Source organism: Sebastes umbrosus, chromosome 3 (assembly GCF_015220745.1).
Source record: "Sebastes umbrosus isolate fSebUmb1 chromosome 3, fSebUmb1.pri, whole genome shotgun sequence".
In the NCBI taxonomy this organism is placed as follows: domain Eukaryota; kingdom Metazoa; phylum Chordata; class Actinopteri; order Perciformes; family Sebastidae; genus Sebastes; species Sebastes umbrosus.
In genome coordinates, this window is record NC_051271.1 from 28,389,159 (window position 1) to 28,416,187 (window position 27,029).

Below are 27,029 nucleotides of genomic sequence, written 5' to 3' on the forward strand. Positions count from 1 at the left end.
TCTCCGTTTCTGCCCGTCCAGACTAAAACGTAACCCTGGAGTTTTAAAACAAAAACAGGGACTGCAACGTTTCCAAAGGTCTCCATTTCAGGGGCTCGAAAACGCCAGAGTAGTGTGGTCACTTGCCATAAACGTAGCAAAAGTTATGCGTTTTAAAACAATACCGTATCAGTGTGGATGTAGCCTACAGCAGCTGTCAATCACTGCTTGCGAAACTCGCAAATTCCGATCAAACTGTGAAACTAGGCAACGCTAATTAAATATGAATCAAGATTATATCACTGTAAAAAGAGAAAGCCGTCATGTTGAAAACAGTCGAGCCAAAACCAAACACCGCCCACCAGCCGGAGCACACTCTCTCATTTTATAGCTAAGCAGTAAATAGGCATTACAGTAACAGAATATTGATTCATATTTGATCAGCGCTGCCTAGTTTGACTGTTTAAAAGGAGTTCACAAGCTTCACAAGCAGTGATTGACAGCTGCTGTAGAGACTGCTCAGCTCTGATTGGTTGTTTTCACTCAGGAGCGGTGAAATCTCGCAAATGCCATTTGGAGCACAGGAGTACACAGAGGAAAATGATTTTTTTCACAGATTATCTGTCTCATGCACTACTGTCAGGATATAGTGACAGTTTTTATAAAAACAGCTTTTTATTATATTTGCTTAAAAGTTACCGACTGCAGCTTTAAAACATTGCAATCTCAACTTTAGCAGTATCTGCTCCTGTTCATTGAAATACTGAGCAACTGTCCGTCTCTATTCTTAGATAGAGCTTCCTTCATGTGAGGAGGTGCCACGACTGAGGATGTTACAAAACTGAACTTTATGCAACGAGAAAAAGTTCAGACAGGCAGCTCCGTTCTTACTGTGGAGCACATAGCATTTATTTCATGACACCACCAACTGTGGGCACAGCGCTGCATGTGTGTGTGTGTGTGTGTGTGTGTGTGTGCATATGATTTTACCATTGTGTGGGATAAATATGCACGCCCTTTCAGTCTTTCAGACATCAGAGGGGAAAGTGATTTTCCTTTTTTTACAATGAGGTTTCAATGAGGATTGGGTAAAGCTTTGATACTCACATTCAATATACACACACAATAAAACAAGTGTTGACAAGTCTGTGTCGGGATGCACAAACATCACCTAAATGTTGGTATCGTCTGATTTGACAGCAGGAGAGCGAAAAAAAAGAGTTCATTTTATCATGTTTGGATCGTCTTTTCTTTGTGTTTTCATTGATATCCATGATCATAATTTCTTTGATCGTTAAGTGATGAAAGGACAAATGTGACCCGAAAAAACACAGTTGCAAAATGAAAAAAAAATGGGAGGGATGGATGAAGTAGCAGATCTGAGGGAGTGACAGAGAAAGAAAGAGGGAGGGAGGAGAGGAGAATAGAGAGACAGCAGGACCAAACTCACTGCCTTCTTTTCCTCCAGTGCTCTCTCCCTTCTTTCTCCTCGTGACTCCAGGCTGAGATCAACAGATAGGTGAGATGAACTTCAGCATGTTTCTCTTTACTTCACCTTTTGCCTCAGTCTATTTTTCCTCATTATTCAAGATTTCACCCCTGCAGCTGCCTGAATTCATCCACACTCATCTCTCCTTTGTTGCATTTTTAAAGCCTATATTTGTTTGTACTGCTGCATGTACAGTATGTATGTAGTCTTATGGAAAGCAGAATTTGACTGAGTCCTGGCTGCTGGGTGGATAAATTCACTATAAGGTGTCTCTCTCATCTTCCAGATCTCCTCTGCTCTTGCTCCTTATCTCTCCAGTTTCTTCCCCTCTATAAGGGTTTTAGGGGTGGTCCGAGGATGAATTAATCATTGCTCATTAACCAAAACGTCTCACAGACGCAGGACCTGCTGCTTTATTTATGTGTGAGAACATTTTTACGACTGTGTTTATTTGCTTTTGTGTCTGTTGGCTAAATGCATGCAGCTAAGCTTGAGGGTTTGCGGAAAGCCAAAGTTTCCGTTGGCTGGACGGAGAGGCTACTTTTAGCTTTGGTTATTACTCCCTTTGGCCTGACTGGTTCAGACTGAGGGCCACGTTTTCACGATGTTTCTCAAGTCTCTGACTGTCCTTTTAAATGACTGATTATTTTACAGGATAAAAACATCTATCAATCTTTCATTTTTTTTACCGTGGAATGTCCCATTAGGGTTACAAGAGAAGATTCAAATTATATGTTTTGTCGGAGTATGGAATGTGAGTTCCATGGCTTTGCGTGATTTTGGAGATTTTTGTGGTAACATGTGCATATGTATTTAGGGGATCCTACTTTACATGCATCTTCTCTGTTTTCTGTAGTTTTACTCCTCTTTACCTAACGTCACACCGCTTCCATTTCAGCCCTCTCCCCATTCTGCTTTTTTATATTCCCTCCAGGATGCTGCACCTCAGTTCCCTGTCCACACTCCTCCTCCTGCTTCTCCTCTACCCCCCTCCGCTGTCTGCCCAGGAGGTGCATGTACGTCTGGCTGGCGTAGGCCGGCGCAATGCAAACGAGGGACGTGTGGAGGTGTTCTACAATGGCGCATGGGGCACCATTTGTGATGACGAGGTGGATATTAACCTGGCCAATGTGGTGTGCCGACAGATGGGCTTTCAACGCGGCTTGACCTGGGCGCACAGTGCCAAGTTTGGCGAGGGACAAGGTATGTCCACAGCCAATGGCGTTTAGTTTTGAACAACTTCATTCTAAAGTTTTCTTCTGAATCAATAACTTACCGCCCTTTCTTGCTGGTAGGTTTGATCTGGTTGGACAATGTGCGCTGCACGGGCACAGAGTCCTCTATTGGAAACTGTCGCTCCAATGGTTGGGGAATCAATGACTGCACCCACGCTGAGGACCTAGGGGTCGTTTGCAGCAGAGAAAGGAGATCTGGCTCCCCTACTGTCGCTGTGCAGGAGGCTCCTTCATCCTCCGGGCGCCAGCCAAACCAGCCAAGACAGAGAAACCCACCACCACCGTCGCAGCCACAGCCTGCGCCCCCGCCAGCCCACATCTCCTCATCTAGTGCAAGAGGCCACGAGATCGCCCTCCATCGCAACCCAACTTCTTCCCGTCGCGGCATGATCTCGCCGCAGGAGAACGGCCACGAGATCCAGATCTTGCGACGGAATCGAGGCGGGAGCACCAGGGGGAGCACGCAGGCGAGCCCAGCTATGCCGCAAGGGCACCAGCTGCCTTCGCGTCTGGTAAACGGTGCATCGTACAGGCAGAGACAGGAGGCGGCTAGGAACGGTCAACAGGCCGTGAGACGAGAGGCAGACGGACAGGCCAACAGGCAGCCTCAACCCCAGTCTGAGCGGAGGAATGACAGGAATCAGCAGCTCAGTGGGAACCACGTCGAACCAGAGCCTGTTTATGAGACTGATACACACTACACACAGGTAAAACACACACACACACACACACACACAGGCACACACAACCTCTAGCACACACCAAAGCAGTAGGCCACTCTAGCTTTATTCAGACTCCCATACATAAATGTCATTTGTGGAGCCACAGGCCAGTGGACATGTATAATTAGAGACAAACCTAAAACCAGACCATCTCCAGATCCAGCTCTTATGCAGCTCTTAAGTTTAGGACCCAACCACCAGAAGCTCAACAGCCCCTCTCTTCAAACGTGCAAGAAACTCAGAGCAGAGGAAATTGCAAGACATTTATCACTTTGTGTTTGTCTTTCTTTCTTTTCAACTTGCAGAGTTTACACATTCTTCACCATTTTGTACCCATCATGACACGTATCCCGACACATTAAACAATCCTCTGTTTTCTGTTAGTTTCCTTCCTGCTGCCTATGCAATGTGGATGATTAGAGAGTGCGATGATTAGCATGTCATCTTATCGTGTTATTCTTCTCTCGATTGCGTGCTGTCTGCAGATATTTAGTTAAACAAGTGGTTGTTTGAGCAAAGTTGACGTCATGTATAAGAGTGCATGACATAGATCCATTTCTATTCTACGGCAGTCTTTATTTAGGATAAAGCAGTGCCGTGCCATTAACTGTTAATCATCTTTAAAAAAAATTGCAGGGATCTGACAGGGTTCACTTAGAGGAGGCTCGTCTACGGCCTGTGCTGTCCGGCAACCATGGCGGTCTGGTGACAGAAGGGGTGCTGGAAGTGAAGCATGCTGGGAGGTGGCGTCATGTGTGTAACCGGGGCTGGGACTTGAGCAACAGCCGCGTCGTCTGTGGCATGTTAGGATTCCCTGCTACAGAGGCGTTTGACCAAAACGCCTACAGGTGAGTGTGTGAGAGTGTGTGAGAGTGTGAGAGAGTGGGCAGAGTGGAGGAGGGAGATGGAAAAAGTGTGCATGCGTGTGTGTGTGTGTGGTTATTAAAGGGATGGAAAAGCGTGGCGGACTACACATCCCTTCACGGATTAGGAGGCCCCATGCCTGGATTGCTGTTCCATCCCCCCTGTAGTAGAGGTTAACCACAACTGCTGTCATTAGTGAAACCACACTTGGCTTGACATGTCCACTGTGGCATTAGGCGAGCCCCGCTGTCCACTGTCTGCCCCATCGGATGAGTGGGTCTCTACACAGACCTTTAAAATAGTCTTAGATAGTATGTTATTAATGTCAGATCCAGACTACAAGATTATCATCATCATCCTGGTGTGTGTCTTTACATGAAACCTCCCATACATGGTTTCTAATCTCATATAATTAAGAAACCCCCAATGAAAACTGTGTGCAGCAGCACTTTCTAAAGCAGAGCGGCACGTCTGAAAGTCTGAGGACGCACTTCTATTCAACTTAAGTAGATATACCATTGAGGCAATTTGATCTCTCTGTATGTATCAATATCATTAGCTTTAGAGCCAGACATTCCTCTCAGGAGACCAAACCATATTTGAATATTTGCCTGTTATTCATCAAATCAACAACTCCGTATGAATCATGATGTTGAACCGAAACTGCTATGTAAAAATAGGCCACCGTTTGCTAACAGATTTGACAGAAAAGGCGATGATGATGTCGGTGTGTGTGGTCACGGTTTGTTTCGGCCAAGCCCCCAGGAGGAGCGCCGGACTTTGAAGCAAATTTTTCATAGTGGCCAAACGGTGGTACTACAACTTCTGTGTCCGTCGCGTGATGCCATTGGGTCCAAAAATACTTTTTCCCATAGACTTACATTGGGAAAGAGACTTCTGTAAATCAGCTGATCATTTTTCTTAAAGGTAAATCAACTTCCCAGTATGAACACTTGAATAGCCCTTGATTAAATCATTAGGTCCTAAAAGTTGTAAAATGCTCTTATAGCTGAATACAGAGGTATTTCCCTTCCTTCATTCATGTGAATGAGACCCAGACCGCGGCTGGACCGCGGACTGGAAGGCGGGGCTTAAGGAAACGCCACTGCGCCTGCTCTATGGGCCCAATGGATGCAGAAGATCTCCAGAAGTTACAGTTAATTTTATACTTGGAAGTCAAGTTTGTTTTGCTTCATGCGCCACTGTGCAACTTTCATAGAAATGAACGGGGCCCCGAACAGGGGACGCTGTATCCAGTTCTCTTTATACATCCATGGTTTCGGCTGGGATAAAAACATGTTATGCAGGCTAAATCTAACTGAGTATCTATTACTGTAAAATTTGAACACTTCATCTTGTTAACAAAAAGTTAACAAATTGTTAACATATGACTATTTGTTCGTTAGTTAGTTGTTGCAACAGAGCTCGAGCTGCTGAATCCCAACAATGTGCTAATAGTTTAGTAAGTAGTACAGTCATAGATGCACATTTAGTTTAGTAGACAGAAAATCGAGTTACAAAAGCTAGTTCAGAGGCTAGGTAGGAAAAGAAACCGGACTTCAGCTTTCTATTTGTTGCATGTTTTCAATATATAACTCTTTTATTGTCACTCAAACACAAATTGTTTGCTTAATGTCAGGTTGTTATGCTGAATCTGTCTCTGTAAATCCAGCTCATCTCGTCTAACTTTAGCCATAAATACCCGCTTTAGCATCTATACACAAACCTTCAAAGCCCTTACACACACATACCATAGAAAAACACCAACACCTCACTTACACACACATGCTAATACATCCCAGCCCTCCGCCCTCGTCGCACAGCATCTTACAAGACCTTACATAAACTATGTCCAAAATCTACGTGCGCATACAAATAAATACGCAAATACACACACACACACGCTTGTGCACACGAAACACAACCCTCTGTGTGTCCGTCTGTCTGCCCACAGAGGTCTTTTTATGGCTTGGCTAACAGGGCGAGTGTACTGACCGCTGGCCTGCCCTGCACCATCTGTCTCTCCATGTCGCCAATAATTACCCCTTGTGTCCTGCTCTGCTCGGCGGCAGGAAACAGACTGCTTCTCCTCAGCTGCCCTGTTCACCACCACAGTGAACCTCACAATGAATAACTCTCTCTCATGGCGTCTTATCTCTTGAGGGCTTCTTCAGAGCCGTGCACTTCAGATGATGTGAGAAAAGCTAAACTTCCACTTGAATGGGTGCTTCGATCCGATCACGTAGACCTTTCAAAGTCCAAGATGGTGGTTAGCTGGTTGTCCGCCATGCTAACTTTCTAAATTTAATGCTAATGTGGACAACAACACTGAAAAACACCTCAGAGTTCTCTGGAGAAACCACAGATTTCTGAGCCAAGAACCCGACCAGCAGCTTGTGCAAAGACTGGACCAGAGAATGTTGTTTGTTTTTTGTCCACCTCCACCCAGCTACGTGGGAGACGAATGGAGCAGCCATTTTTGTCTGACAGTAAACATCTGAGATGGGGAGAACGTGTTTTTTGAACAAGCAGCAAAATGGATCATTGGCATCTGGTGCCAAGTGTCTCGTGCCAGGCCATTGTTCCGACGGCCTATTATTCCGAAACCACCAATAATCCAAAAAATAGTCCCATTGGACCGAAAGCCCTTTTGTCCGACAGCCTGTTATCTCGAAAACAAACTCCCATTATTCCACTGGCCCATTGCTCTGAAAATACAAACTCTCTGTGCAACGAACAGAAGCACATGGCAAATTATTATGCAAAATGACATCATCAACCCTCCTGGTCGTGATATTTCTTTTTCTTAACATAGAGAAGGCATGACCTGCCCTACTCTGGTTGGCCTACCCTGATATTCCCTAAACCTAACTAATCTCACACCTCATGCCTAAACCTAAACAACCCAACAAACAAAGGCTAGAGTACTCAGAGGCAGAGTGGTGCCTTTAACAGTAGGAAAAGAAATCGGGAAGGTGCGATCACGTCATTCTGCATAATAATTAGCCATGTGCTTCTGTTTGTTGAAGAGTGTGTGTTTGCAATGGGCCTTCGGGAACACTGGAAGTTTGTTTTTCGGGATAACCTGCTGTCGGACAAATGGGCTTTCGGTCCAATGGTACATTTTTCGGACTATTGCGGTTTCAGAATAATGGGCCATCGGAAAAATGGGCAGTCCCGTGTGTCCACATGTTTATAGTCCTTTAAAAAATGTTTCCTGAGGTAGAAATTCGTGAAGTACAACAACAATAGCCATTTTTTTGCCACGCTAGCAGCATGGCTCTAGGGATTGCACAGTCTGTCAGCCTATCCACCACTTTGGTCCAGACTGAGATATCTCCACAAATATTGGATGGATAGCCAGCCATGACATTTGGTATAGACATTCATGGTCCTCAGAGGATGAAGCCTACTTTGTGATTCCTGACTTTTCCTCTAGCACCACCAGCAGGTCAAAGTTTTCACTTATCCAGAGGAATATCTGCACATCTCCTGGATGGAAGGGCTCAACATTTGGTGCAGACATTTATGTTTCACAGTTCAAAGTTTCAAAATTCAGATTATTTCAACTTTGACCTTTGTTGCCGCTGACCTTTCAATGCGCAACCAATAAGAACAGCTGCAACTGTTGTTGTTGCCTAGAAACAGTGAATGGCGTTCCTTGCTCTCTTTTGGGGATATATTTTACCTGCTCCCTCTACAAGTCTCTACGCCTTACCTCGCAGTGAGTGAAGAGCAGATCTCTTATAATTTGAAGGCAGTTTAATGAGTTTAGCTCAACGCACTGCTGTGCCTGGCCTCACAGAGGCACTAGCGTGGCTGTAGACTCGTGTTTAGATTGATACACGCATGACAACAGTCACGTCACAACTTCCTGGTGCGACCCACTGTGCGGGCAATGGTCCGTGCCTGCTCTTCTTTGGGGTTTTGTGTCCAACTGGAACAGCTGTAATTATGGTCTGAGAGATCCAGTAGAATATTCTCTTGACTGAACCTGCTGCACACCCTTTGCTGTGTCAGCACTTCCCTCTCTAGCCATGTGGTTGTCATTTTTTTTTTGGTGTGACTGCCTTTGTCTCTGCCTGTTAAGTTGCGCAGCGCATTTTTACAGCTGTTTAAATACTCCCCCACTTTGCTGTGCTTACAAAAGGCAAGTGCTAAAGCCATTTTCCAGCTCCCTTATTTCATCACATCCACACTCTCTTTGACAGTGACTTCAGTTCTTCTAATTTACTTAAACCCCCTGCTACTTCTCCCCTCCTCAGTTACGTCTTATTTAAAAAATACTTTATATGTCTTTGTGGCAATTATACTAAAACCCACAGTTCATGGAAAGTACATCATTATGACCCCCTTTGATTTTTTGTTCCATGGAGGTTGATGGGATGTCTAGAGGCCGTCGTGGAGCCAACCTGCTGTCTCCTGAGTGAGTGAGCTGATTGTTCCAGCCAGGCAGCTTTGCATTCATGCAGTATAATAACAGGTTATCTCTGCTTTCCTGACAGTCAGATCCTCTCTCCAGTTATGGTATTGTGTGGTCAGAGTTGCATAAAAAACCTGGCATCGAGCTGAAGATCCTGAGAAGTAAGAAAGTCTTCTCCTGGTTAAAAGGATTCAGCGGTGCCGCGGTCGCAACCTGTCTGTTGTGCCTGAGGCTTGATGCTGCGGTTCACTTCCCTCCCTTTAAATCTCCTTATAAGACTGGGAAGAGCCTCAGCTCATCTCCGGCGTGTGTTTCCAAACCTGACAAAGAGCAGCGTCCATCGTGCTTTAAGCTCTCAGCAGGACAAGTGAAATGTGTCTCAGTGAAAACCATAAAGGACATGGCTTTTCCTCGTCCTGTGAAGTTAGGCGATGCTCATAAAAGTTGCCCAGTTCACAGAGACTTACATCACCCGCTGCTTGTTTCCCAGAATGCAGTCATAGCGTTGAGTAACGACGCTGGGGTTTTAAAGAGCTTTGTTTTTACAGAGGCAAGGCAGGGAAAGTTGATATGTACGTGCATATTTCCATGTCTGGTGTGTGTGAACCAACATGCTACTGCTCGACCGCACAGCAGACACTGCCAAGCAGAGCAGGCAATTATATGGGTAGCACCCCCCCCATACCTCCTCTCCCTCCTCCAAACCATGAACTAACACCCCCTTACAGTCTGTCTTTCTCATTTTGATGTTATGAAACGTTTTAAGCAGATAGACACAAGCAAAATACACGCCATCATACACAACTCACACACACATATACTTATTTACAATCTACGCTTCTTGATCCATTCTGTTGTTTACTGTAGATATATGTGTCTTGTTCCCTCGAAGAGGAGGTATCTCTAGTTTTAGGGACGTTCATGCTTTCAGACCAGCTAGGCAAGGAAAAAAGGGGAAGGCAAAAGAAAGAAGGAAGGAAGGAAGGAAGACATGGAAGAAGAAAGAGAAAGAGAGAGAAAATAAAGTCAGGATAGAAAATGAGAAAAGAGGGAATGACAGAAGAAAAATAGAAAGAACAGAAAAAAGGAAGGAAAGATGGGAAGGCAATACAGAACAGAGAAATAAAAAGAGATACTTATGATGATGTTTTATCTCACATTACTAGCAGAAACTCCAGGCAAAGTAAAAAATTACAACATTTTCCTTCAAATAATTTAACTTAAAGGGGAACTACACCCATTTGCCCAGTTGCTAACAAGTGGCTAAATGAGACTACTAAACGTCATCACGCCGACTCATCCGCCTTTACAGCTTCGTTGTGTAGTTCATATAGAGCCAAACGTTAGCTTTTTACATCTGGCGATTGCATTCACGCTTCAAAAATCATAAAGTTGTGTTCATTTGTGGAGGTTATCTTGCTGAACAAAACGTGTAAGTATCATAAACGTGTGGTTGGCCTACAAAAATACGTCATCCCTGGAGCACTCTATAACGATCATTTTGGTATAAAAAAATCACAAAATCAGTCTCCCATTCGTTGTCTATGGAGCAGCTCCAGACTTTATACTTGATGACATCACAAGTTTGAGACTTACTCCTCTGGTTTCTGGCTTTGAGAGAGAGGAGCTCACATTCACAAATATTGATTGAACTTTCCCAGACCATTGAAATAACATATTGGAATTCTTAAGTTAGGCGGTGTTCCCCTTTAAAGCTGAACTGATCAATATTTTCATATTGATATATGACTCAACTCTGCAGGTCTACAGGCTGTTTTATCTTTACTGTTTAGGTTCACTCTCGCCGCTCTCATCAACCTCATTTCCAGCAGCAGAGCAGCTCTGATATACTACTGTACCTGCCCAGCACCAAACAGCAGACAAAGTCAGCGACTAGCTGGTGAACATAATGGAGCATTAAGCAGCTAAAGAGCCAGATATTTTGTTCCATACAGTTGTCTGTCTGGCTCAGGGTTTCTATTGTAGGCCCCTTCAGCCTCAAACCCATTTCTCATCTAATATTGGCGCTGTGTGCATAATAACCTGTGGATTACCAGGATACTGGGGTTCTCCTGGAGAGGAAACAGGTCCCGTTTTAGGTCGCCAAATATTTAATTGCATCATGAATCTCCTCTTGTCTATACTTGGTGTTGTGACTCATTTAATTCAGGCACATTCATGAAGGGCGTCAGTCACGCTGCACCTGTCTGTGGTTACACTGGTTGATGCAAGCGGTCAGCTCTAATGTGTGTGTGTGTGTGTGTCACAGAGGGATACTTCCCAGACTCTGCCTGGTTTGTGAATCATTCTTTTTATTGAATTCACACTTCTTTTTTTCTTCACTTTTTAAGGTTTTAGCATAGTGTGTGTGCAGCCAGGCGTAGGGGGACTCATTTTGTGTATACACACGGTAGAATTTGAGTCTAGTTTAAAGTAATATCCATGAAGCTGGACACCGTTTAGAAATCCCTGTTGGAGTTGGCAGACCTCAATAAGGCTTCTTGAAAGGGATTAATGTATAGTGGCTTGTTCATATTTTTAGTTTTTCCACATGGATGCCCCAAACCAGACATCCACTGGAGACATATAGACAAACACTGAAACAGAAATACCCATGACTGTAGAAATGGAAGATCTAAAAAAGTCATGACAAGAAGGTGGTGGTTTGTGAGGACAGAAAGGAAGAAAGAGGGAGTTATGTGATCCGTTATTGTAAATCTCCCTCTCTCTCTTTCTCCCTCCCTGTCGCTTATACAAGGGCTATGTTTATCCAAAGACATACACGCCCTTCGGCATGTTGTGTTTGTTTATTTAGGGATTGATAGACAGACTGGAAAAGTAGGGATGTAAAGGAAGAGAAGAAAGGATGATTGAGGAGGAAAGATGCAATTGAGTACAGGGGCAGCCTGTGGGAGTGTGTAGGACAGCTGGTTGTTTAGTCTACTGGATGTAAAGATGTACGGTTGTAACTCCAAAGTGATGTTCTCTTTCTTTCAGGAAATTGTGGGACTCCAAGTTAGCTGATGCGTCCTCCAGGTAAAATCTGCTTTTTTTAAAGAATATAACTTCATAGCTTTTGTTTCAAAGATCATAATGACACAAATGTACCTGTCATGTCTCCCCCGGACAGGCTGAGGACGCAGATCAGTAAGAAGGCCTACTGGGTGGAGAAGGTGCAGTGTCAGGGCGTCGAGGCCTCTCTGGCGCAGTGCCAGGCCCAGCTGTCCCTCGGCAGGAGTGAAGTCCCGTGCCGCGATGGCATGCACGCCGTGGTCCGCTGCGTCCCCGGATCCCAGTTCACACGATATGGCAGAGCACCTGCACCACCTGCCGTGACGGTAAGTGTGGAAGTGGAGGATGAAGCAAATATAAATCCTTAACGAATATGCTCAAATGAAAGGAATAGTTGTGATATTATAAAATATAAACAGTTGGTTGTGGCTAGAAGGTAAGATGCAAATTGCGAAAATCTCACGTGATGGTTAAGGTTAAGCAATGACCTCGAATGGTTAGGGTTAGGATAGGTCGTCGGGCAGCGAGTATCGCACGATTTTTTGCAAGTTTCCGAAAGACACGACCGAAACAACTAGCCTTGCTCTGTTCAAAGGTAGCAGAATCTGTCTACCAGCAGAGCACCTCTAAAGCGCTCACTAATTAACAAGTTAGATCTTGTTTGTTTAATCCATACAAAAAGCTAAGTGAAAACACTAAATTGCATCTATTTGTTAGGTGTGTTTTTAACTTCATATAGATCCAAGCTAGCTGTTTCCCCCTGCTTCCAGTCTTTGTGTTAAGGCCGTGACACACCAAGCCGACAGTCGGCCGTCGGACAGTTTGGGGCCGTCGTGAGCATCTGTTGGCCTAGTTTTTACAGTTTGTCCCGCATCGTCAGCTCTAGTCTGCCTGCGTCGGAGGCTCTTCGAGCCTGTTGGTGAGAGAAATCACTCTGATTGGCTGTTCAGCTTCAGCGAATCAGAGCATGAGAGGAGAAACGGAAGTGAGGAAAGCAAGTCAAGAGGACACACCTAGAAGGCTCTTCTCATTTACGATCATTTATGATCATTCCAATACACGGATATTTTCACAACAACATGGCCATCTGAAATGAAGCTAAGTGGTGAGTGGTGAATGGTCTGAAAATGGTCGTCGCTTTGTTTCATGTAGGTATCATAACAACGGTTTGTATATCGGCAGAACTTACGTGGTAGTTGGCCGTCAGCTGTAGTATTTGCGGTGTGTTCGAGTGCAACTTTTTGGCCAAGACAAAGGCGACATGAGGCGACTCAATGGTTGGCCTTCATCACCGCTAGTTCTTTGATATCGTCTTGGTGTGTCGGCTTGGGCCTTTAAGCTAAGCTAACCATCTCCTCGCGGTGGTTTTAATCTTCTCAACTAAATATCAGCAAGTAGGTGAATAAGTGTATTTCTTAAAACTATTCCTTTAAAATAATAATTTCACTAGCTTCTTTTACTCAAGCAGTCCGTTGCACTGTGTTAAGAAAATCATCTTTTGTCTTCAGTCTCGCCAAAGGAACAGCCCAAATATCCTTATCAGGCTGAAATGTAGTTTATTAGGCAGTATAACTGTTCAATCTGAAGATGTGGTTATGAGCATCCAGATCCAGACAGGCTTTAAAACATTTCCAGATCAATTCACACACTTGCACCTAAACTCTTTTCTCTTCCCTTTCAGCCCATGGTGCGTCTGAAGGCGGGGCCCCGGCTCGGGGAGGGCCGTGTTGAGGTGCTGAAGGAGGGGAAGTGGGGCTCCGTGTGTGACCACCTTTGGGACGTCCCTGCAGCCAGCGTGGTCTGCAGAGAGCTGGGCTTTGGGACGGCCAAAGAGGCGCTCAACAAGGCTCAGCTGGGACAGGGTAAGATATACAAAGCCACACACACAGTGTACATAAAGTGCACTTTGAAGTCCTTCTGGTGCTTTCCAGTGATGCATTAACACATGCCTAGTGAGGTCATGGTGGGAAACGTTTGTATGTTTAAACAAAACTATAACTGGGTCTTTTTTTTGTCATCTTGTCTGAGCAGATAACCTCATTCATAAAATCATAAAGAGTCCCAGCGGATCTGATAACCACTTGTGTTGAATGGTACCACCTGCGTTCACCATGCACTCCGAGCACGATCCGTTGAGCTCAGTGATCTTTTAGACTAAACACTCCTCAGCCTAAATGTCTGTTGCTAAACGCAACACTCCAAGCAGACAAATAAACCCAGAGAAAATGTTTACAGCCCGACTTCTACTTCCATCGCAGAAGCTGATTGTTGAGGAACTCTACCCATGACCAATTATACCAGTGTAAACTACGCTAGGAGGTTCCAGCGACCCAAACAATGGCCTGTGTTGTCGTCAAAATAAACCTGTTGTATGTGAAAAGTTAGCGCCGCTTTGAAACCAGGATGTCAGGCAATCAGCACTGAGCAAGACTGTGATTACTTTGGCACCGCTTTTGTTGTGGGCCTGAGAATATAGCCACAAAATTGTCCAGCAATAATAACATTTTCCTAGGAAATAGACCCCACTTTCACACACTCACTTATTGTCCTTTTTTTTTTTTCTTGCCGCACCTCTGCAGTTCTGTAATCACTATCATTTCCTCCCATTATCTTCCTGCCCAAAAGAGCACATACCATGTCCTATAATGACGGGTGCATTTCCGTCTCTCTGCTTTACTTAATGAAGTAATTCATGGAAATTCATTTGAGTGTTACTTTAAGGGCTCTATTAAAGTAGGTACTATGGTGCAGTCATGTCTGAATAATGAACATGGTTAAATTTCGAAATGGAGCACTGTGGCTTTTAATGTCTCAGGCCAGTTTACCAGAGTTGTGTGAAGAGAAGAGTCTGTTGCCGTGTTTTCATTCACATATTTGTACGCCTGGTTGCACACACACTATGCTAAAGGAGGCTATGAAGAAAAGCTGTAGGCTATGGAAGTTATTGGGCTGTCAAAGTTAACACGATAATAACGCGTTAACGCAAATCCGATTTAACGTCGCTAATTTCTTTTAACGCATTAATGCAATCGATCTTTCAGAGGTTGTAGCAGGCTCAGATTTAAAGCTAGAGTGAAGATACTGGCATCATATGAAACTAGAAAAACCTAAGGAATCCATTGGTATCTCATACTAGCTTGTTGCAAAGTAGGCTAAATAACGATCTCCAAACTCCAAACTAAATTTTGGCGAGGTAAAACCGGCATGGCCATTTTAAAAGGGGTCCCATGACCTGTGACCTCAAGATATGTGAATGAAAATGGGTTCTATGGGTACCCACGAGTCTCCCCTTTACAGACATGCCCACTTTATGATAATCACATGCAGTTTGGGGCAAGTCATAGTCAAGTCAGTACACTGACACACTGACAGCTGTTGTTGCCTGTTAGGCTTGAGTTTGCTATGTTATGAATTGAGCATATTTTTTATGTTTAATGCAGTACCTGTGAGGGTTTCTGGACAATATCTGTCATTGTTTTGTGTTGTTAATTGATTTCCCATAATAAATATATTCATATATTTGCATAAAGAAGACATATTTGCCCACTCCCATGTTGATAAGAGTATTAAACAAATCTCCCTTTAAGGTATTTTGAACTGATTCAAAAATGTGCGATTCATTTGCGATTAATCGTAGAAAATCATGCGATTAATCGTGATTGAATATTTTAACCGATTGACAGCCCAAGTTATTATGCTTGCTTGAGGGGATTTTTGCCTCTATCGAAATTGTGTTGATGAGCTAAACGGGATATGAAAACGCCTTTGACGAATAAATTCTGACGTGGCGAACATTTAACTAATACGGCTGATCGACTGTTTCCGCTGTCGGGGTCTTCTCAGGTATTCCCATAACGTGCGAATGCTCGTCTTCGTCTCCGGGCAGCACGAAACATGGCACTTAAAACTTGCCAAATTGAAGCAAATTATAGTTCGGCCAAGCCGGCTTGTTTTGTTTCCGGTTCGCTACCTCTACTTCTTCTACTTCTACTCTGTTTACTGGCGGATTTGAGCCTGTAGCGCCATCTTCTGACCAAACTACGCTGTAGCCGAGTTTATAAGCTCCAAACCAGTTGATGGAAACACGCCCAATTCGCATTTCTTTTTTGCAACAACTTTGCTTAAAATTCGCTTGATAATTGGATGGAAACACGGCTTGTGTGTTGCAATGTGAAGGCTCATGGGTAGCCCAGTTAGAGGATTTATTTATTTTAGAAAATATAAGTCCAATAACAAAACTGCATTAAATAAGTACATTAAAAAAATAAGAAAAAAATACTATATATATATATATATATATATCGAGAGAGAGAGAGAGAGAGAGAGAGAGAGAGAGAGAGAGAGAGAGAGTAAAAAAAAAAGTAAAATCAGAATCCATACACATGTTATTTTGATTGCCTTCTTATTCTAAATGTTTCTTATCGTAATAATCGTGATAAAAATGTTCAAAATTAGGTTTAGAGTTTGCCCATCTCTTCTTGTGACTGTGGAATTTTCCCCAAAATAGATTTAACGGTACAAAGAACATCATTTTTTTTCCTCCTCATTACCTTCAAAACACATAAGTAGCCCAGTTAGAGGAGAGTCACTTGAAGTAAGACATGATGACATCATTAGCTATTTAAAGCCAAATTATAGGGCTTCAGCCTGGGCCTCACACACCTACACCAACATGGATGTGTTCAAAGATTTTCCTCCATTTTGTCATTTTGGTATCTATTTTGGTTTATAAAGCGTGCCTCTGGTGTGCAGTGTGCAGCACTGAGTGTACAGTAATTTAAACAGAAAGCTCTCTGGCTAAGCTCCGTTACAGAGCCACATCAGAGGTCCCGATCATGTCTGGGCTTTTAATCCCACTCTGTGGACATCTGTGGCTGCAGGGCCATCAGGTTCTTTTATGTAGCTACCGTGTGTGTGTGTGTTTGTGTGTGAGCCTGTCTTTTTGCATGTGGCCTATGGTTGGTAAGACACATGTGAATCAATCAACTCCACGCCCTTCTCCTGTAGGTACCGGCCCCATCCACATGAACAGTGTGCAGTGTACAGGCAGGGAGAAGACGATTACAGAGTGCACCTACAGAGAGGTGCCGCTTTACACCTGCAAGCACATCCAGGATGTAGCGGTCCGCTGCAACGTGCCCAACACTGGCGTGCAGGCCACGGTGAGAAACACACAAATATACACAGACAGGCATTTAGCAAATTTTGACGGACTGACAAGAAAAACTCGTTCTCCTCCCACAAACCTTCAGGTGCGTCTGGCAGGAGGCAGAGAGCCAGCAGAGGGCCGCGTGGAGGTTTTGATGGAGGTCGGAGGGGTGAAGCGTTGGGGCTCCATCTGCAGTGAGAACTGGGGCATCAACGAGGCCATGGCGGTCTGTCGACAGCTGGGCTTGGGCTTCGCTTCAAGAGCTCATCAGGTAAACAACAGAATAGAACATGCAGTGGTGGAAGAAGTACTCAAATCTTTTACTTAAGTAGTACGTAAGTAGTAGGGCTGTCCCGAGGGCTGTAACACTTTTTGGGCTTCGAAGCTTCGGTGAGAAATATTCTAAGGTATTCGAAGCTTTGCGGCGCAGCGCAGCAAGCTGCATGTTCTTCTGTCTGTCAGATTTCTGTATATATATATATATATATAAAACAGAAGCATTCAAATACAGATTTGGAGGTCGATTACCATGGCAACGGTCAAAACTTCGAAGAATTTGGGTCAGCCCTAAAACGTAGTATTACCACAGTGTAGAAATACTCTGTCCTGCATTGAAAATGTTGCTTAAGTAAAAGTACAAAAGTATTAGCAGCAAAATAAACTTAAAGTACCATTAGTTTTGCAGAATGGCCCATTTTAGAATTGTATATGGAATTATAGAATATATATATACCTATATATTATTGGAGTATAATTATTGATGCATTGATGTGTTCATCTCTTAAATGTTGTAGCTGGTAAATGTGACGCTTCTTTTATTTATTTATTTTTACCTATACTGCTGGGTAGCTTGATCATTTCCCACTAGGTACCAATAAAGCCTTACTGATATAATATTTATTTCTTTATTATATTTTGTATTTTTAATCTGAATCTGCAAAGTAACTAGTAGGCCTAACTCAGGGGTCGGCAACCTTTACTATCCAAAGAGCCATTTTAGGCGGGAAAAAAAATTAAAAATCTGTCTGGAGCCGTAAAACATTTGCAGTGAGGTATGGGGCCACATTGAGGGAAAACACAATCTGAGATTTCAAGAATAAAAAAGTCATAATATTACAAGAATAAAGTCATAACTTTACAAGAAAAAAAGTCATAATATTACGAGAATAAAGTCATAACTTTACGAGACAAAAAGTTGTAATATAACGAGGATAAAGTCATAACTTTACAAGAAAAAAAGTCGTAATATAACGAGAATAAAGTCATAACTTTACGAGAAAAAAAGTCGGAATATTACAAGAATAAAGTCATAACTTTACGAGACAAAAAGTCGTAATATAACGAGGATAAAGTCATAACTTTATGAGAAAAAAAAAATTCCACGCAAAACGTATATTACTATACATATATATACTAATATTATGACTTTATTCTCATAATATTACGACTTTTTTTCTGGTAATATTATGACTTTATTCTTTTCCTCAATGTGACCCTAATACTCTGTCGTACCGTCGTACCATAGAGCTTCAACAATGATAAATAAAAATGAAAATGTAAACAAAAAAACAGTTATTCATTTCCACTAATTTTTTTAAAAATCCGCGGGGAGCCACTGGAGAGGGGCTAAAGAGTCACATGTGGCTTCGGAGCCGCAGGTTGCCGACCCCTGGCCTAACTGAAGCTGTCAGATAAATGTAGTGGAGTAAAAAGTACAATATTTCCCTCTGAGATGTAATGGAGTATAGATGTATAATAGTAGCAGAAAATAAAAATACTCAACTAAAGTATAACTTCAATTTATAGTACAGCAATTGAGTAAATGTGCTTATTATTTTCCACTTCTCAGAACATGTTGATGTTTTTTTGCAAGTTTCTGCTTCATTCTCTCCTCTTTCGTCTCTAAGCTTTTGTTCTGTGTGCTCCTGTATTTCCTTCTCTCTCTCTCTCTCTCTCTCTCTCTCTCCGTCCTGCTGTTTGTGTGTCTGTGCTGTGTTATTACCGAGGCCTGAGGTAATTACAGGCTTCTCAAACGTCCACTTCCAGCGCACCGAAAATAAAAGAAGGAAAGTGAGGCGAAGAGAAATCGGGAGAAATTCACAGAGCAAACAGACTGAAAATAGAACTGTGCATGGAAAGGGCAGCGTGAGTGTGTCTTGAGGGGGGCTGCCGGGAACATTTAACAGGCAGTTTTAAAATTGTGAAAAAGAGTGGAAAATGTGATAATGTGCACTGATAGTTCCTATAAAAACGGAGTTTCTTTGTTTATAGCAGAGTTTGCCTTCAGCTTCTTGTCGTTATTTCAGAAGTGTTTAACACAATCTGATTTTGTGTGTGAATTTGTTTTCTCTTCTTGTGTCTCTGCGCAGGAGACCTGGTACTGGCCCGGTTCTTCAGATGCTGCCGAGGTGGTTCTGAGTGGAACGCACTGCATCGGTACTGAGATGTCCATCCAGCAGTGTCGCAGAAACACAAATGTCTACTGTCCCAGAGGAGGAGATGGCAGGGCTGCAGGAGTCACATGTGTAGAGAGTGAGTTCTAAACCAGCAAACATGTAGACACAGTTGTATTTGTTGTGATATGTTTGCTAGAAGAAACTCTTGCAAGATTCACTGCCCGACGACCTATCCTAACCTTCGAGGTCAATGCCTAACCTTAACTATTCAAGGTCAATGCCTAACCTTAACTATTCGAGGTCCATGTCTAACCTTAACTATTCAAGGTCAATGCTTAACCTCAACTATTAAAGACCAATGCCTGACCTTAACTATTTCGAGGTCCATGTCTTACCTTAACTATTCAAGGTCAATACCTAACCTTAACTATTCAAGGTCAATGTCTAACCTTAACTATTCAAGATCAATGCCTAACCTTAACTATTTGAGATCAATGCCTAACCTTAACTATTCAAGGTCAGTGCTTAACCTTAACTTTTCAAGGTCAACGCCTAACCTTAACCATTCGAGATCAATGCCTAACCATAACTTTTCAAGGTCAATGCCTAACCTTAACTTTTCAAGGTCAATGCCTAACCTTAACTATCTCTCAAGAGTTTCCAAACCTTACTAGACCTCTGTAGCCCACATGCTCATCTCTGTTCGAGGCTCTGTTTTGACAAGGAAGAAGAATGCATGGAATAAAAAAGATACTATTTTTAAACTGTCCATCATGACTGTCTATCATGATGCTTAATTTGGTAGAGTTCTCTTTTTTAAAAATTAAATTAAACTCTGACCCTTGACCCCTGCAGCTGCTCCTGACCTTGTCCTGGACGCTCAGCTGGTCCAGGAGACGGCCTACCTGGAGGACCGACCCCTCCACCTGCTGTCCTGCGCTAATGAGGAGAACTGCCTGTCCTCCTCTGCTGCCAGGATGAACTGGCCCTACGGACACCGCCGCCTGCTGCGCTTCTCCTCCCGTATCATGAACATGGGCCGTGCCGACTTCACACCCCGAGCCACCAGAGAAAGCTGGACATGGCACCAGTGTCACAGGTAAGACTGTGGGTCCTGAACCAATTTACAGTGAACCAAGAGCTGCTCATTTTACGCCTTCAGCCAGATAGGGAGTGACTATGTGGTGATTTAGCTGCTGCAGGGTTTGGTTGGAAATGAAAACCTCCTCCATGGCACAGGACTGGGCGTCATTATGAGGTGGCACGAGAAAAAAGCAGCATTTTAGAAAGAACGCTGAGGTCCAAAAAATTTAATGACTGCAGCGGAAGATGGATGTAAGATTTGGCGAGTGAAATGGGATCACAGTCATATTTTTTGCGATCTGGACTATAAATAACTAAACACGTATAAAGGTCTGTTATTTAACACAATAAACACAATCTTTCATCCTCCGAAATGATGTTTACAATAAACATCCTCCTCACTGGTCACCCGGTTGTTACAGTCAAGGCCATGACTGCACTTCTTATCTCAGCGGTTGTGGTTCTGCGTCCCAAAACGAGACGCACAGCTCGGTGTCTCTCCCAGCCGCAGCCCAATCACTACCTCCCCGACCAGCAAACACATGGTTTGACTTTTGGTACAGTCTGTTCTAAGAATGGTTCTGTAATTAGAGAAAGAGCAACACCAAACTGATATCTATCTGCCCACTTGTGATTTTTTACAATTGTTGCCCGTGTCTGTTTGACGCCTTCGCGACAACGTAACAGGATTTATTGCTGCTATATTTCAAATAAACCTCAGGGGTTGTTTTTTCACAGGACGATGTACAGTAGGTGTGAACAAAAGCAGCAGCAAATTACATGGAGCTCTTTCTCGGTGTCTTTGATAACTTCTTTACTTCCTTCACATATTAAACCTGCAGTAGGCAGAATATTTTTGGCATCATTGTTCAAAAATTCCATAATAACCTTTCAGCATATTGTAATTCAGAGAGAGATAACTAAACATCTGCACCTCCTCATGGCTCTGTTTTCTGGTTTTAAGAAATCTAGCCCGTGACGGGAGACTTTGGCCAATCACAGGTCATTTCAGAGAGCGAGCATTCCTATTGGCTGTTTATTCAACGGAGGAAGCTGTCAATCACTCGCAAACTGCAATCAAACGGCTTGGTATTACCTCAACTGATCTCAACACGGCCCCCGGGTCACAAACTTTATCATTTTACAGCTAAACAGTACACTACAAGATGTTTCTGAAAACATTTGAGGCGAAAAATAGGTTTTACAGTAACAGAATATTGATTCATATTTGATCAGCGCTGCCTAGTGTGACCGTTTGATCGGAGTTTGTGAGTGATTGACAGCTGCTCAGAGACGGCAAGACTCCAGCTCGGCTCCGATTGATGGTTTTCCTCCGGTCTATGAAATCTTGCAGATGCCATTAGGAGCACCGGAGGACACAGACACATGATTTTTTTCAGATTACCTGTCTACCTGTCAGGATATAGTGACCGTTTTATAAAAAATAACTTTTTTAATCATATCTGCTCCAATCTCGCCTACTGCTGCTTTAATCATGTCATCCTGATCCCATTCTCAGGCACTACCACAGCATCGAGGTGTTCACCCACTACGACCTGCTGACGTTCAACGGGACCAAGGTGGCTGAGGGTCACAAGGCCAGCTTCTGCCTGGAGGACACCTACTGCCCTGAAGGTGAGAAGACATGATAAACAGATTAATGCTGCATAAAACCGCTCCTTGAGGGAGAATCTGGAAACGAGAGCAGAGTCGTGAGAATCAAGAATACATAAAAGTGCAAAGCTGAAATCCCATAATGAGTATTCAAAGTCAGCGGCAGGCTGTAAGATCAGAGGCCAAGCCTAAATTGATCTTGGCTTCACAAAACCCAGACAGCTTTATGCAGCATAGATGCTTTTTATTCTTTTTAAAGTCCCTAAAAAAAGATCTGGTTTTTAAATCATTTTGTTATAATTTCAGGCTGGTGGCAGCGACTGACAGCAAATATTGATTTACACATCCTCTCCTTTTATCTCTCCTCATGTGTTTCCAACTGTTTTTTTTCCTACCAGGTATCCATAAGCGGTACGCCTGCTATAACATGGGACAGCAGGGTATCTCAGTAGGCTGCTGGGACACCTACCGCCACGATATTGACTGCCAGTGGATCGACATTACAGACATACGACCTGGTGAATACATCTTCCAGGTTAGGAATGTTTTTTTAAGTTAAATGTCACCACTTGCACCTATTGTACAACCGTTTATAGAGTTAACTAACTTGAATTGGCAAGTCCAATAAAAATGCAGAGAAAAAAATAATCCACCTTTCAATCTTCATGGTGAAATCGCATCGTTTTAGTAGCTTATACAACCTCTTAGATTAGATCAGGAATGAAAGCGAGGAAAAGAAACAGAGCAGAGTTGGTGTTTCAACATCATGAGATAAAAGCTGTGATAAAAGACTATAATTTGAGCTAAATGACTCTTGGCTGGTGTGCCATTCAGGTGTACAGTATGTATGTAGTTTTAAGGGTGTGTGCGTATTTAAGGAAAGTGAATTTAGTCTGGATTTATATAGAAAGTAGACCTGCTATTAGTCAACCTTCTCAGAAAGTGCAGGCGTATTGGCAGTGGAACGACTCTGTCAGCACTTTACATTTGTACGGGGCGAGTTTTATGTTTAAAAGCGGAGTTTGCGACATGTCTCGTCTGTTTAGACATCCAATCTGCTGTGGTGACCTACTCATCTGTCCTCCCTCTCTGTCATTTGTTCTATTTTCTCAGCTTAGTGGCAGATGATGTTTACTGTTTGTATTATTTATATATATATATGTAAAATCAAGATGTGTACGTGTGACTTGCATGTGCCGACAACGTGTAAGCTACACGATGGAGTGGTCCGTCTGTACACATGTGATGAGCCACGTCTTGAGAGGTAAAAACCACATGCATGTCATAAAGCAAGAGACCCGCTGTTGCCACGACGACGTGACCCGGCAGCACTTTGCGGTCGAGATTGCGGTTCAACAGTAGTTGAGCTGCTCATAAATTTGTGTAAGAAGTGAGAGACGGAGGGAGGGCGCAGATGCTCGCTCGTCTTTCATGCAGCTGGGTGTTTCTTGGCGAGCCTTTACCCAGAATCACCGGGTGGCAGCCATTTTTAGGACCGTACTGTACATTTAAACCGATGAGTCACGTCCACCTCAGCGTGATTGCTCCTGATTGCTCCGTCATTTAAAAATCAGGCTGCACAACCTTACAGTCTTTTACATGACAGTGACTACCTTTCATTGTTCTGTAAAACAGGCTGCGGGCCCTTTGTTTCACATTATTACAAGAGCTTTTAAAAGGGCATCAACTGCCACCCAGTAAATATGCGACTATAAAATATGTGCTGAAATCATTGGCTGCTCTCTACATGCCATATTAAAAAAAATATATGAACTTCTTGACACCAAATTTGGCTGCAAATGTAATTAAAAGGAATCATAATTATGAATATTTTCATCTTAAATCTTTGCCCGTAAATATAATTGGAACCACAAAATGTATACTGTATGTAAAAAAATATATAACTGGGCTGCTTTGTTGAATATGTGGTCATGTTATCTGTTTGATGTGTGCATCAGGAAAATAGATTTGTGTGCTTTTCTTATATATGGTAGGCAGGCAGACAGGGTGGAAAACAACAAACCATGGCAACCAACCATGGCTGCAGCCTAATGATAGACTGCTACTTAAATCCAAACCCAAAACTGTCATCTGCATCTCTGGCACTTTTTCTCCCTGCATGGAGATAACAGTGGAAAGTGATGTCATGCATCACTTGAACCCCTAATTTATACATCATGAGCCATATAGAAAAGGAGAGAACAATAATCCTGTGGCTTCTCAGTTGGCCTTGTGGAAGACCAGTTGTTTCCTAACTGTCTGAAGTAAAGTGTTACCTTCTCACTTGTTCCTTTACTTTATTAAAAGACACTTATTGCAATGTTCCTGATCTCGACAGAAAGGTACTTTGTCAGGCAACCAGCGAAGACTCAAGGCCCCTGGCCAAGAAATAATCCCACACATAACCCCTGTAGAATTTGTTGTTTATACACTTATATTAAACATTTATATACATCAAACAACATATCATTTATTAATTAGTGAGCTTTAGAGCTGTAGGAAGATTTTTGAAACTTTGGACGGATCCATCGCCCTGGGTTCCCTCAACGAAAAGCCAATGGGATTTTTCCATCGGGTTCTGGATTATTGCAGAAAATAAGCCCTGTGGCAAAAAACGTTTATGACACTTACAGGTTTTGTTCAGCAAGATAATCTTCACAAATGATTTTTGAAGTGTGAATGCAATCGCCAGAAGTAAAAAAGCTAACGTTAGGCTATAAATGAACTACACCATGGTCGCATTAGTGCGAGTATACACAACGAGTCTGTAAAGGCGGACGAGTCAGCGTGATGTTTAGTAGTGTCATTTCGACACTTGTTAGCTACCGCCTTTTTTAAGACACATAAAGGCTTCAAAATTCACAAGTGGGGTATTTATTGATGTATTTTATGTCGTAGAACAAAACGTACGGACCCGCAAAGATACCTGTTGATATTAGAGATGGTATTTTCAAAATGGTCCTTGATAGTTTTAAGTACTGTGGGGTGAATTTGTATTCCCTGATTGTTAAAGGAATCATTGACGGTCAATTGAGATGGGGGGTGGATACTTTTGGCTGCTGTATTGAGAGGCATTGTTTGGATTTTGACCTATTAATTTTACATCTAGAGATGTTTTTAAAATCCATAAGTATGTGCTTAACGTTAAAATATAACAACACATCGTCTGCATACAGGAAAATGCACGTGCTATAACTGCTTGTGCGAGCGGTTCAGTTGCCTGGGCGGTATACTGTATAGAAAAAGCACGGCACTAGAGTCGGGATACATTTCCATTACACTTGTTATATTTAGGCTTTGCATGTTGACTGTTGAAAGTTGTCCTTTAATAAATCCTGTCAGATCAGAAAGGTACTGTACTCAACTGTGAGGATGATGACTGACTTGAATCTTGCAGTATCTAATCTCTAGTCTATTTTCTTTTACAGGTGGAGGTCAACCCTTCTTTAGACATGGCTGAGTCGGATTTCCAGAACAACGTCATGCGCTGCCGGTGCAAGTACGATGGGCAACGAGTTTACATGTTTGGATGCCATGCAGGTACAGTCGTTAAGATTTTTTCAATGCATATACATTTTTCAGGCTGGTCTCATACACTGTTCGCAGCTATACCTACGAAAAGTAATGCACTGTAATTTGTGTATATCCCATAAAATCAATTTGGGTGTATTCACGTAATCGTGAACCAGGAAATATAGAGTGCCCAGGAGACTGACGTTCGTGTAACGTCACTTCCAGAGTTTTAAGCCACAATCTTTTCTTAAACCTAACTAAGTAGTTTTCTTGCCTAAGCCTAACCAAATCGATCTTTTCCTAAGCCTAACTAAGTAGCTTACTTGCCGAAACCTAAGGAAGTTTATTCTGAAAAGACTGTATGCATGTAACAAGCGTAAATTGAAACGTGTTGCTGGACATTCGTAGGAAAACAAACGAAAAGGGAGAAATACGTTTTTCGTAAGATATCATACGAACCGTAGAATACATTGCGTTTTTACATCTCAATACTTCAACTATTTATCGCTTTGTATTCCACTTCTCTTCTTTGTCTGTTTTCATCAGGTGATGCTTACAGCGCCGAGGTGGAGGACTTGTTTGACCACCAACGTCAGATCTCCAACAACTTCCTGTGAATTTAGGAACACGCAGATTTAAGGACAGAACAACTCCTCACCACACCTCAACATGTCAGGGGAAGGAGGTTGAATGACAATGACATGCCAGTAAATAGAAAGATGAGGGTCAGAGGGAGGCGGGTGGGAAACTGGGATGGTATGGGAGAAACTTCATGCAAAAATGACTAATTAGGACCCCGTGACTGATTGTCATCAGCAGTGACTGTTCCTGTTAGAAAGTCAAAGAGATTGAAGAAGAAATGTGGGAAGAGGAAAAGACAAAAAAAGTATAAAATGACCAAAGTAGGACGATGCAAGCATCGTGTCACCATGATAAAACGTAGAGTAGTTCACAATTTTAAAAACCTGTCTTGAATTTTGTAACAAATTTAATTCCCTTAATCAAAACTTAACCACAGTTTTAAGAAAGTAATGACATGAAGGTGCATGAGAACAACACATCCTTTACTTTTACAGTACACAATATATCAACCCAGGTAACAGACTGTCTGTACATGCTTCCTCTGCTTTCACTGTTCACATTACTAAAGCAGTATTTACTGTTACAACAGTGTGGTTTTTGGTTTGAATGAGATTTTTTTTTTTTTTATTCATGGTGCTATTTTGCCTTATTTGAATAAATATTGTAATGTATTGCAAATGTATTGTCATGTACAGTTTTATATTACCTCTCTGGAATATTGTTCTTTAGGTCTCTAATTTATGCAGAATTTTAATGTACTTTTGAGTTGAAACTTGTCCCTGTGTGGCTGTGTTTTGTACTGTTGATTTTATTATGACAAATATTTTTCACTTGTTTGTTTTTTACCTGTTTAACATCGGTAACATCAGCTGAGATGTGGTTGTACCACGGCATTGCGCCTTTAACAGTACTTGGTAATGGTAGTGAAAGAATAAACGTCAGATTGACAAACTCTATGGTTATTTGAG

General features: G+C 42.6%; 1 protein-coding gene across 1 annotated transcript; it reads left to right on the top strand.

Annotated features, from left to right (window-relative positions):
* Positions 1 to 1,419: 1,419 nt before the first annotated feature.
* On the top strand, positions 1,420 to 27,023 carry LOC119485869 (lysyl oxidase homolog 4-like). The gene is made up of 15 exons (XM_037765681.1): positions 1,420 to 1,498; positions 2,403 to 2,671; positions 2,764 to 3,410; positions 4,062 to 4,273; positions 11,710 to 11,748; positions 11,843 to 12,050; positions 13,406 to 13,586; positions 16,732 to 16,886; positions 16,977 to 17,144; positions 19,243 to 19,405; positions 20,125 to 20,368; positions 21,872 to 21,987; positions 22,365 to 22,501; positions 25,395 to 25,506; positions 26,026 to 27,023. The coding sequence occupies exons 2-15, from the start codon at positions 2,404 to 2,406 to the stop codon at positions 26,094 to 26,096; spliced, it is 2,721 nt and encodes a 906-aa protein (XP_037621609.1). The 5' UTR covers positions 1,420 to 1,498; position 2,403; the 3' UTR covers positions 26,097 to 27,023.
* Positions 27,024 to 27,029: the final 6 nt, after the last annotated feature.